Here is a 12,020-nt window from a genome sequence, read left to right on the forward strand (position 1 = left end):
CCCAGCCCCACGTGAGTGTTTAAGGTCTCTCTGCAAACTGGCCGGGGGTTTCTGGATTCACAGGTGGGCAAAGAGTGGCGACAAAGGACCCAGAACAGGAAAGCAAGGGTTAGAGAGAGGCACCCAGATCCTTGCTGGCACGATTCATCACTTAACTGGCTTTATACAGCTGCCCCTCCATGGAGCTCAAACACTGTCTCCAGGACCTGCCTGGCCAGCACGGCACAGGACCCGCGTGAGCTTCCCGCACCGTGTTTCCGCGTTTCTCCAGTCGGCGAGCCTCTGGCAGGGTGCTCGGGCCGCCAGCACCGGCTCTCCTCCTCACACCTCCATGTTTTGTGCGGTGTCTCAGACCCTCTGGCTTTGTTGCATAAAGGCTGGCTTATCTGATAAATTAAACCATGCCGGCGTGCTAATAGATGCCTTAATGTCTTACCACTCTCAGGGAGCCGTCTTGAGATTTTCCAGTGGCTTTCTGACAAGAACTCCGATGGCAGAATTTTCAGGACTTTGGGCAGACCTTGGAAGCCAACAGCGCTCAGCATTTATTCAGCTCGTTCCAATAGACCTCTACTGGTATTGATAGGTCCACCTTCACACTCATTCCAACCAGGTTTTTAGACGTAGACACACACACACACACACACACACACACACACACACGTCACAGGGTTCCCACAAGCTCCCCATTGCTTGAGGCTGGCCAGGGCTGGAGCAGAACGGGGTGGGGGAGATGGTCCCTTCCCTCGCTGCAGAGCCAGACCGCACTCTGAGAAATAGCACGTTGTTTCTGTGTCATTCGACACAGCGGGGAAGTTACAGATAAACTAGCTGCCGGATACGACACACACGTGGACGACACATCCCAGATAGAACAGGCTGAAAAAGAGGGGGTGGCGAGAACCTCCCCAACGAGGAGGGCAGGAAAGAGGCTTCCCGGAAGAAGTGGCATTTGAGGTGGGCATGCGTGGGTGTGATGTGCCCTACGGCCGAGACACGGGTGGAGGAGGGGAGAAGGGGACGACAGGAGGTGGGAACAGGAGGGGGTGCACTCTGCAGAGGGCACAGCGTTTTGGGGGGCCGTGGAGCAGAAGGGAGGGACGGAAACTATGCCAGGCCCGGGAAGCTTCAGGGTCCCACCACGGAGTCCTTTGCTCTGCAGGCAGAGAATCTGTGTCTGTTGTGGAGCAAGGGGACCGTGACCTGTTCAAGGTGTCGCTTGGGAAGAGCAATCTGGCAGCCATGGCAGGAAAGATTGGAAGGAGAAGACAGGCCGGGTGGGGGTGCTCTGCAGGACTGGGTGAGGCCGGGCCGTGGGCAGACGGGAGGGACAGGCGTGTGAGGCCGGCAACAGCACGGGTCATGATGACGGGGGCGAGGCCATGATCAGAGATGAGCGGAGAGCCAGCGCTGGCAGTAGGGGGGTTTGATTTGGGACATACCGTGTTTGAGGACATGGCAGGATTTTCAGGTGAGAGTGTCTGTCAGGCTGTTGGAAATGCCAAGTGCCCATCGCCTCCTGGCGTGTGTGTAGTGACCCCTGCGGCAGTGATGACCGTCGGCTCCCAGCGCACGTCTGTCTGTGTGCTTCACGCAAAATCATAGTCTGCTCCGGAACCAAACGGAGTTGCGGATCAAACGTAAGTGACCCAGGCCCAGCCCTGCGCTAAAGAGGGACATCACCCTGCCCGAGGAGGACTCGCACGCGTCCTGGCTGGGAATGTGCAGGCTGCCCGCCTGCCTCGCTGCAGGGACTGGGCCCAGCGTCCTGTTCTGCCGCCGGGGATTTCCCTCAAGCCTCCGCCTGCAGCACCGCGGGGCTGGACGCCAGGGCTCCCGAGGACACGGTGGCCTGTGTATCACGAAGAGGGGACAGTGGCGGCCATGCAGCTTGGCTCCCAGGGTCCGCTGGACGCGCACCCACAGAACATGAGGCAGAGGAGCTCAGGGTTCACGCCCTGCGGCTCATCCTGAATGTTCCCACCGCTGGCCTCCCCATTGCTGCAGGAAGACAGACGTGCGTGAGAGACGCCAGCGCCTCTCAGCTGTCACTGGGTCACTTCCAGGGAAACTGGGGAGATGAGGGAGGCTGGGTCTGGAGGAGCCTGCGCTTGAGGAAGATCAACAACAGGTCAGCGCCTAAGGGTGGCAAGTAGCGGGCGCTCCGGGACGGAGAAGAGCCGCGTTAGGGACGCATGTGGGAGCGTGTGCGCGGGCAGGGCCCCCCACGATGAAGGCACAGCGCGGAGGAAGGCCGTCAAGAGAGCGAGAGTGCTGGCAGGGGCCCGGCAGGCCTGGAGGAGCCGGCGCTCGTGGGAAGGGCCGCAGGGTCTGCCGGCCGCGGTCAGCGCGTGGAGGGTCTTGACCCCCGCCGAGTGCTGGTGTTCAGGAGGCGGTGCGGGCATCGCGGTGACCTGCGTCTGGGCTGGGCGTGGACGCCTCTGCTGGGAGCCCCCTGCAGCCCGGCCGGTGCGGGGCTGTGGAGAGCCGAGCGGGATGCTCCCGGAGCGTGGGAGGGGTCCGGGAGGGACCACGGGTCCCAGGATCCGGTCGTCCTGCCAGAGCCTTGAGAGGACGGAGAGGCAGAGGGTCTGTGAAGGGAGGAGGAGGGGGTCTGCAGGACGCCATCGGCCTGATAACTCCGGAGACGGTGGAGGTAGTTGGAAGTCGGAAACCGGCGACTTTGAGCGTGTGGCCTTCAGGGTCCGGGGGCATCCCGGCGAGGCTAGTCAGTCGGACAGTGGGTGTGAGGCCACCTCTCCGAACCGGCAGGACAGAGACCGGGCTGTGGGGGTCGGCGCGCAGAGGTGACCCCGACGCGCTGGGAGCCGACCCTCACGGGGAGGGCGTACAGGCCGTGGAAGGGAAGAGGGCCGAGGGCCGTTGCGGCCGCGCGTGAGGAAGCGGGGAGACCCGGCCCGAGGGCGTCTGGGTCCCCGTGACCGTGGGCGCGCGGGCCACAGCCTGGTAGGGCTGCTGCGGGACTAGGGGCTCGGGTGATTCCATCGCGGCGGCCTTCCTCAGGCGGGGAAACGAGCCTCGTCCGGAGCACGGATTCGCACAGGGGCACAGGCGGGCCGCTCTGGATCCAGAATCAGGAACTTCCCCTCCAGTGCCCCGTGTCCACGGCCCCACTGCGTTCCACAGCCTCGGCCCCAAGTGTGCATAAACGCGTTCAGCCCTCAAGGACCCAGAGCGATTCAGTTCCAACCCGCGCGTTAGGCCGGGGCTGCAGCAGGTATTTTCGCCTGAAGCCTGGAGGAGGCGGAGGCTGGGCTGGGCCCGTGCGCGCGCCCCGCGCCCCCGAGCGCGCCCCGGGAGCGCGCGCTGCGCCGGCCCGCCCGTCCCGACCCCACCTCCAGTGCGCGTCCTCGAGCCCATCCCCGCGCCCCCGCCTCACCCCCAGTGCGCGCTCCCGGCCGAGCACCGTCCCCCCCCCCCCCCCCCCCCCGCCGCCAAGGCGTCCCCATCCCCCGCGCGCGCTCGTCCGCAGTCCCCCGCTTCCCCGTCCCCACCCCCCGCCCAGGCCCCGAGCGCGTCCCCGTTCCCCGGGCGCCCCTGTCCTCCCCCCCGGTCCCCATCCCCACCCCCGCGCGCGCCCCCGCCGTCAGCGCGCACCGGCGGAGCGGCGGGCCGGCGGCCGGGCCGGGGGCGCGCTCGGGGCCCGGGCGGGGGCGCGGGCGCGAGGCCGCGTGGCGGGGCCGCGCTGAGGAGGCGCCGGGGGAGGAGCGCTCGCTGCGCCGCGCCCGGCCTGCCGCGCTCGGTGCGGGTCCGCTGGGCGCGAGGAGCGGCCAGACCGCGGCCTGCGAACAAAGGGAGGCGGCTGGGGCGGGGGCGCCGCGAGCATGGCGGACCGCGGCCTGGAGGGCATGGCTCTGCCGCTGGAGGTGCGGGCCCGGCTGGCCGAGCTGGAGCTGGAGCTGTCGGAAGGTAACAGGCCCCGCGCCCGGCCGGGCCGCGCTGGCGCGGGGAGGGCCGGGGCCGGGGCCGGGGCCGGGCGGGGGTCCCGGGCGGGCGTCCCGGGCGGAGGAGCGGGGCGGGGTGTGTGTGTGTTAGGGGGGGGGGTCCAGGGCGGGGGTGCGCGCAGCCCTGTTTCCGCCCCGGCTGCCGCGGGCTCGGCTCGGGCCCCCCGCGCTGCGGGCTTGCCGGCGGGTCTCCGCGCTGCGGCGGGGCCTGGGGCGGGGACGAGCGCCCGGGCCGGGGGCTGCCTGGGCCGGGGGCTGCCCGGGCCGCGCTGCGCCGGCCTGGCGGGGAGCCGTGTCCTTGGTGCGCGTCCGTGCGCTCGCCCCGCGGCCGGCTCTGGGGACACGTCCGCGTCGCACGGCCTGAGGTGCCGGCTGGCCTTATTCTAATGCGAAACTTGGCGTTGCACTTGGGGCTGGAGCCCGGCGGCCCGGGCGTCCTGGCCTCGGCGCAGGCTGCCCTCCGGGGGAGGATCGCGCTACTATTGTTCTGTGTGTTGTGCCGGGAAGGGTGGGTGACACGGCGGAGCCTCCCCCTCCGGCCAGGTTCGGCGTCTCGCTCTCGTCTCTCGGATTGGGGATTTGTGACAGATTTGCTACAGGGATTTCAGGGAGTGTTGTATGCGGTTTCCTATTTGCTCCTAATGGTGGGGTCATGTGCTCAACTGTCATAAGTTTTCCATCGGGTTTTGCTGTCTTAGAAAGGGAGGCACCGAAGTTCCCAAATGGGAGATGTGTAATGTGTATCTGGTGTCCACCCAGCTCACCCCGCAAAGGCCACCACCACCCCGTGCGGCAGGGACAGGCTGGCTGGTTTTGAATTTACATTTGGAGCAGTTCAGCCTGGTGAACTTTTGTGTGTGTGTGTGTGTGTGTGTGTGCGCGCGTGTGTAACGGTTTTGTGAGGGCGGGGAGCCAGAAAGTACACTCATTCGTGCCAATTTTCATCAGCAGGGAGGAGCTGATGTTGACTTTATGTTTTCCTTTTTAACACATTCAGGGCAAGGGAGGGATAAACGTGTGGGCCATGGCATGGTGTTAACTGCCTTCTCAGCTTGACCGAGACTGGGCATTTTTCTATTTTTCTGTTTCAAATTTGGGGTTCTGCAGGGTATTGTAATGTGCTGCGATGTGAAGCAGCCCCGTGGGAGGAAAGGAGGCTGTTTCCTGGACTCGGTGTGCTCAGCAGACACTGTTCCGGCTGGTGGAAGGCAGTGAGGGCTTTCTGGTACCTCGGAGGACCCAAAGGCAGGGGATCCAGTGTGCTAGGCAGCTGGGGACGATGTTTAGATTTAAACTGCTGGATAGAGTGTGCACTGTGGGCAGATGGCTGGAAAGGATGGACTGGCCGTTGGAAAATATTTGCCCAAGTTCTGTGATTTTTGTCAGTGTTCAGATGGGGTTCCTCCTCCCTCTGCGGCCGTTGTGGCCTCGCTGCGCGCTGTATTCTGGTATTCCTGATGGCACCCCGACATCATGCCGTACCCCCACACACGTTTGCTGTGTCTTTGGGACTCGGACAGTACGTGTCCATACCCCATCTGTGTTAGCAAAGTGGGATGCCATCTGAACTCGACAGAACCGCAGCCCCGTCCCCCGTCGGTCTGGACAACAGCTCACAGATGCTCCTCGAGGCTGGGACAGTGCTGAGGATGGGTGTCCTGGCCCCGTGCTGCATGGGGAGTGGTTGCTTACAAGTGTGAACCTGGGGCACGCGTACCTGTTCGATGACACTGGCCTGTCACCAGCCGTTTCTCTTGGAGGGTAAGGACCGTATCTGACTGCCCAGAGCGTGGCAGTAGAGCATGGTGTGCTCCGTCCAGTTCTCCATGAACACCTTCCATCTGCATAGATTTTTAAAAAGGGCTTAATGAGTTTCTTACTGAGTGTCTGGGCAGAGAAAGGGGTATGTGTTTGCATGTGGGAGGTACCTTATTGTTTTTCTGTCTGCGCAAACCTTGCTAGACCTGGGCTGAACGCTGAAGAATGAAATCGTCGGAGTGTGGGTGCGTTGGCCTGCCCCCCCACCCCCTTGCCCCGCTGCCCCCCCACGTCAGCTGTGTCCTCTTTGACTGGCTTTGTCCGTGCTGAGCTGACGGAGCGTTCTTCCAGGTCACTTGGAATTTCAGGTCTTGTAACCACATGGAGCAGTTCCTCCGGCTTAAATTAGTTGAACTGCCTTGTTTTCAGCGTCGCTTCGGAGAAGCCCACGATGGGAAGGGTCAGAGATCTGTCTCTTACATCGTGGAACTTAAAAATCCCCCAGCATATTCACTCGCAAGGTGAAAAGTTAAAACAGCTTTTATTACATTTTATCCTCAGTCATGATTCATGCGAAGTGAATTCTTTAAATTAGCCTTCATCATTTTATGGCAATATCAGAAACTATTGTGGAAACACGTGGAATTTCCAGGGCTTCGTTCCTGCAGGGGAGGATGGGAAACGGTTGCATTTGAAGCACATAATGAAGGTTGAAAAACCAGGTAGACTCTTCCTCGGAGTTCCTGCCCCGCCTGCCCGCCGTCGGTCGGTGTTGTCTGTGGGGCTGGGCTCCCCCACGGGAGCAGTTCGGGTCTGTCCCGGTCCCGGTGTTGTCTCATGTTAGCGGGGCACGGTTAGGTAAAGGGCTGCAGGTTGACTTCTTGGCTGCAGAGCTCTGATCTCCACTTCCTGCCCTACTGGTTGCCTTTTTCTTTCCCTGTCTGTGACGTCCTGTGCTTCTCTCGCGGCAGGACAGCCGTGTCAGCAAGGTGTGGGGGCTTTCGGCCGGGACAGGTGGCCGGCAGCCCCTCCACGGGCGCTGTCGTCCACGTGTCTATCTCTAGCCGGTGGTGTGGGGCCGGGGTTGTGGGGCCGGGGCTCAGGGCCTCGGGGCTGGCTGCCGGGTGCCGGTGGAGTGACCGTGGCTCCTTTCCCATGCCCTTTCTCCTGCAGCATTTCTTCTCCCCTTCCAGACATTACTGCCTTTTGGAAACATGCATTTTCCTTTTTGGCTTTAGGAAGATCCCCAAATAATTTCATTAATGGGTAAATAAACATTTTTCGACTCAAGGAAAGACTTTAAATAGAAACATCAAGCCGAGTAGAGAAGAAACAGAAAACTTAATTTCAGTTGTTGGCTGAGGTTTAGCAGTAAGTTTCTGGGTTAGGGGCGGGGAGCTTCATGGGCTGTGCGTGCACAGTGCCCCCCTCTCACCCAGGAGTGGCTGAAGTCTTCTTTGGGTAGAACTTAGGGAAACTGCCTAGGGCTACTACAGCCTGTGAAAACCATTAGGTGTTTGTAGAGGACAGTGTTTTCACGAAATAGATGCCATATTTTACTTTTCACATGTCTGCTCGCTTCCTATCTTTTGCTTATGGGGGTTATTCAGTTCATGCTCTGCTTTGCTGATTAATATACCAAATTACTTCAAGTCGTGTTTCGATCCGTTGCGGAGTCTGGCGGAACACTGTCTCGGTGAGTGAGCGGCTGCTAACCTGACGGACAAGGGGCCATGCCCACCAGCAGGTCACAGGCACATTCCTGACACCGAAGAGTGACATTGGAAAGAGAGGGCCAGTGGAATGTTGGTAGATTTTCAGGGCTGTTGGGCACGAGATAACAGATGCACGTGACTCTGGAACTCGACTCCCGTCCCTGTGTTTGCAGAGGGCGGAGGGCCCCGTTGCTGCAGACCTCAGGGGTCCGCCCAAGCTGACACCTTAGGACCACTTCCAAGGTCAGGAAGACCCAGCCGTGTCTCACGCAGCCTAACCCTGTGGATGTCATCCTTACTGAAAGGACACAGCTGACTCTGGAAAACAGATGTGTGAAGAAAGTGTTTTCTTGCAGATGCTCCTTGGTAATTTGTCGTAATTGAAGAGGAGGAAGGGGAGGGGTCAGCAGGTTCAGGGAGAGAGCTGGGCGGCCGCCCTCCGCCTGCTGGCAGACCTCAGGATCGGGGACAGGATTTACTTGTTACGTCCGTCCCAGAGTTGTCCAATAGCAAGAAGTATTGTGAGTGAGATGGGATTCTTGGCATGGTGGACCTAAAATATTGTTTGTTACCTGCCTTTTAAAAAAATATTTATAAAATGGCAGCATCGATATGTGTGGGATTTGAAATGTGTGGATGTGAATTACAAGAGTTCTTCCGAGTTAGGAAAATAGTTAAATTTGAATGTTCTTTTCTCGATAAATAAATACAGGCGTCAAATGATGCTGGGAAGCTGGGCGCCAGGCGAGTAAACAGGCTCGTTAAAGGCACAGATCTGTAAAATTGTAAGATATTTGCAACATGGTAGCTACGCTTAGATCTGAGCCTGAGGGGGTCAGAGTGGTAACAATGACTCTATTTTGTTTTTTACTGGGCGGCTGGCTTTATACCCTTGTTAGGGTTTGGACCGCAAGCTGTTGGATGTTATGAGTCACTTTCTGCCTTTCTCATCCCAGCCTTTTTCAAACGGGTCGTCTCTTTTTTTAGAGCTGGTTTATTTATTTATTTATTTTCAAAGCAGTGATTTATGGGATGAGTCGTAGCATTCTTCTGACTTGTAAAGAGAGTGTACTGGATAATCAGCGTTTTGAATCAGTGTATATACGGATTCGCCAGCTCAAACCCTCCTCGTATTAGTAACGACCCTGCCCAGTTCCTGCTACAATGGCTCAGGTTCCGGCTGTAGTTGCTTGACTTCGTTCTGTGTGTCGCTGCTCATCGTGGGACTAGGGGGCATTTTATCGGTGGTACTGGGCAAGACCCCTGCCCGATGGGATGGGTTTCTGGCCGCACCGCATCAGGGCGGCACCGTTCTCGCATTCCGGCCTCCCGGTCTCCACCCCTGTGCTCTCAAGGTTGCCCACTCCAGCTCTTTCTGGTGACCTGTGTGTGTGTGTGTGTGTGTGCGCGTGCCATTCGGGGTGACCTATTGTTGCTAGCGCTCTGTTCTTTTCTGTTAAGAGGGACAAAACTTGTCACGTCTCAAAAGAAGTAATTGCATCCATGTGTTCGTGATCGTAATGAATAGCGGTCTCAAAGAGGAGACGCTAACTGGGAATCCCAGCTGGTGTGGGGTGAGAAAGTCGGAGTCACCGTGCGGAAGGAGCGGTGTTCGTCCTCTCCGACCATGCCTGTCCTCTGCTGCTTTCTTGGGGACCCAGTTGGAGTTATTAATTTTATAAGCCTTTGAGACAAATAAAGTGGGAAAATGCTAAGATACTGAGTTGTAAAAATTAAGATTACAGCAAGCAGTTCCTTCCGGGCAGGAGGGTTTTGCTGTGGAGTTTTGCTCCTGGTGAGTGTCTTGGGTAGTAAAACGGGCTGTCTGTGCTGGGGACTTTACAGATGCCGACAGCTCCTTACTGAAGGGCTTTGTACAGCGGGCGTTACAAATCAGGGGCAAAAAAGACCGAACTATTCAAGACAATGAGACCTGAAGGGATTCTGTGGTTATACTGGGTTAGGAATGTATCTTTTTCTTCCCGGCTGCTGGTTTTACATCATGTGTTTGCTGTTTGGGTTGGAAATCTGTGTCCTAATGAGAAAATTGAAGCCTGTGGGCCAGATCCAAACTTTTCAGAGAGAGGATTCATTACGTTTTTATTCACAACTGATTTTTTTCTTTATTGAATTTTCGGTTCGTCAGGTCATTTGATAATTTAATAATAGTGAATAATAATTTAAACATTATGTAAAACTCATGTGACGCACATCAGCTCTTCGTCTGGGCTGCTTTGGATACACCTGGCTCCGGGCTGAGCCTCTGGCTGGGGAGGAAGGCGCTCACCGGTCTGCCTGCTCTCCCGGGCGCTGGTCCTGTGCAGAGAGAAACCGGATTCCCGAATCACGGAATGGTTCTGCTCGCGTGCTGACCGAGCGGCTTACAGATGCAGCTTGCCCTCTGTGAGGAGTTCGTAAAGCAAAGACAATCTGGGGGAGGGGAGAGGCCCACACGCCCCGGAGTGTCCTTAGCGAGCACCCGCCTGTCGCCATGTTTTGACACAGAGTCACGCTCCTTGACATCATCACTCAGGAGAAACACGAGCGTCTGTTTTGAATCCTTGCGTTACTGTCTGTTCCCCTTTCTTGCCAAGCTGAAATTCCCTTCCCTGAGCGTCACACTGCAGTTCCCCGGTGCCCACGGACCTTGCTCACAGACCCTCAGGGAAGGTGTCGGGCACATTTACGCGCAGTTGCAAAGTCTGCTGTTGTCAGAGGGAGGGAAGGAAGACGTGGCATATTTTCGTTGGCCAAATGCTTTAGAAAGGACAGGGTCACTTAGCAGCCGTCAGTTTGAGGGAACAGGATTTTAGCACGGTGGGGACTTAAAGCTCCCAGTTCCCTTTATCACTTGTGGACGACCTTCTTCTGTGCTTCCTGGATCTCTTCGGATGTATTCCTAAATCCTGTTTGTGGGGACCCGTGGGAGGATCTCGAGGTTTCTGTGGACTGGACACAGAAGTCTGTCCATCGAGATGACCGCTTCCTGACCTCCGTGCGTCCGGAGCGTTTGCGGGGCCTGCTGGCTCCCCCGCTCGCAGCACGGTTGTAGGTGGGCGGGCGAGTCTCCCAGCCTCCGTTCCCTGAGCGGTCCGGGGGAGCCACCAACCCTCCCTGCAGGGTGGTGCTGAGGGTCAGCGATGTCCGCTCCGTGGGTCCCCCGCCCCCCTTCTGTCCCCGGGTGTGTCCCCAGGCGGAGCTCCTGTGCTTGTGACCCGGCCCTCCCCCGCGCTGAGTCGCTCAGTCCGAGAAGCTGGCCCACATGGGCTTGGGCGCAGGTGCACCTGCGAAGTGCATCGTGTGGGCTGTCGTCCTGCCGCGTCCGGGACCGGGTCGGACTCTGGCCGGGGTTATTCCCAGAGCTTCCCGGGGAGCTGCGGGACCTGCCCCCCGAGGCTCCGAATCCCACCAGCTGGGACTCGGGGGCATTTGCGTTCCTCAGTGTCCGTGGATGGGGCCTTGGGGCCGCACACAGCTGCCTTCAGCCCCGTGCCGGAGACGCATGGCACGGGGGCTGACCAGGGGGGCTCCTGGGAGCCGGGGTGCGACAGAGAGGCCAGGCCGTGGTCAGCGTGCCGAGCCTGCCTTGCTGTGGCGAGGCCCCGTGCCCTGCCGGCCGAAGCTCTCTGAGGACATCGGGGCGCCCTGAGCTCCAACCAGCCTGCACAGCGGCCAGTCACGCGGGGGAGCGCCGCTTCGCTTGGCGATTGTGAGTGGGACCTTTTCCTCGCTGACTTCCGTAGCTTCTTCTGCTTTTTATTTTCATTATTTTATTTATTTATTTATTTATTTTTCATTATTTTATTATTTTTAAAGATTTATTTATCTTCAAGAGGGAGCAAAAGAGCGCACCTGAGCAGGGGTGGGAGGGGCAGAGGGAGAGAAGCCCCGCGGACCCCGTGCCGAGTGCAGGCCGACGGGGGCCCAGAGAGCGAGACCCCAGCCAAGACTGAGTCGGGGGCTGAGCCGTCTGGACCAGCGGACGCCCCGGGTATGCTTCTTCTAAAACGAAAAGTAGCGGTAGGGCGTCAAAGCCCTCCTGCCCCCTCAAACCCGTGCCCTGTGGACCTCATGGTTTTGCAGAAGTTATGTACCCTCTGTGTGAAGGTCACATGCGGCAGGAAGCCGGGGAAGGACGTCACGGTAGAGTCTTAAGTGGCTCTAACAGGCTCTTTTGTTCTTACTGGTTTGGGCAACTATAATGGATGCTTAAAAGCTGTTGAGATTTAGGGATATAAAAACGTCTTTAAGGAGCCATTTAGGCAAGGGCGCGATTGGATTAAATCTGTCATTAAAACATACACATTCAAGCCCCGGAAGATGGTCCATCCACTTTCCAGGACTGAGCCTTTGCCACTAGAGCACGTTGTCCTGTCCCTCCATGGCCGCAGCCACTGTCCTAGGGCTGTCTCACGTCAGAATCTCTGTGAAAATCAGACTTGCTGTGTGGGGGGGTTGGTGTTTCATTTTGCCTTCAGCACAAGTGAGTCGAGGCTTGCTACGGCGGCCGTCCCCGCGGACCAGCAGGACTCGGGCGGCCTGTCGGGGTCTCGTGCTGTTGAGAGCGGCAGCCAGACCTTGG

The 12,020-nt window shown here is 58.7% G+C and overlaps 1 protein-coding gene across 2 annotated transcripts in view; it reads left to right on the forward strand.

Moving 5' to 3' along the window:
- Nucleotides 1–3,781: 3,781 nt before the first annotated feature.
- The window catches only part of DIP2C (disco interacting protein 2 homolog C), a 347,920-nt gene continuing 339,681 nt past the window's right edge, over nucleotides 3,782–12,020 (forward strand). For both annotated transcript variants that reach the window (XM_044229196.1, XM_044229198.1), the window contains exon 1: nucleotides 3,782–3,930. In XM_044229196.1, coding sequence (XP_044085131.1) covers nucleotides 3,846–3,930 — 85 coding nt within the window. In that variant the 5' untranslated portion in view covers nucleotides 3,782–3,845. The remainder of the gene's footprint in view (nucleotides 3,931–12,020) is intronic.

The sequence above is a fragment of the Neovison vison genome, chromosome 12 (assembly GCF_020171115.1).
Source record: "Neovison vison isolate M4711 chromosome 12, ASM_NN_V1, whole genome shotgun sequence".
NCBI classification, from domain to species: Eukaryota; Metazoa; Chordata; class Mammalia; order Carnivora; family Mustelidae; genus Neogale; species Neogale vison.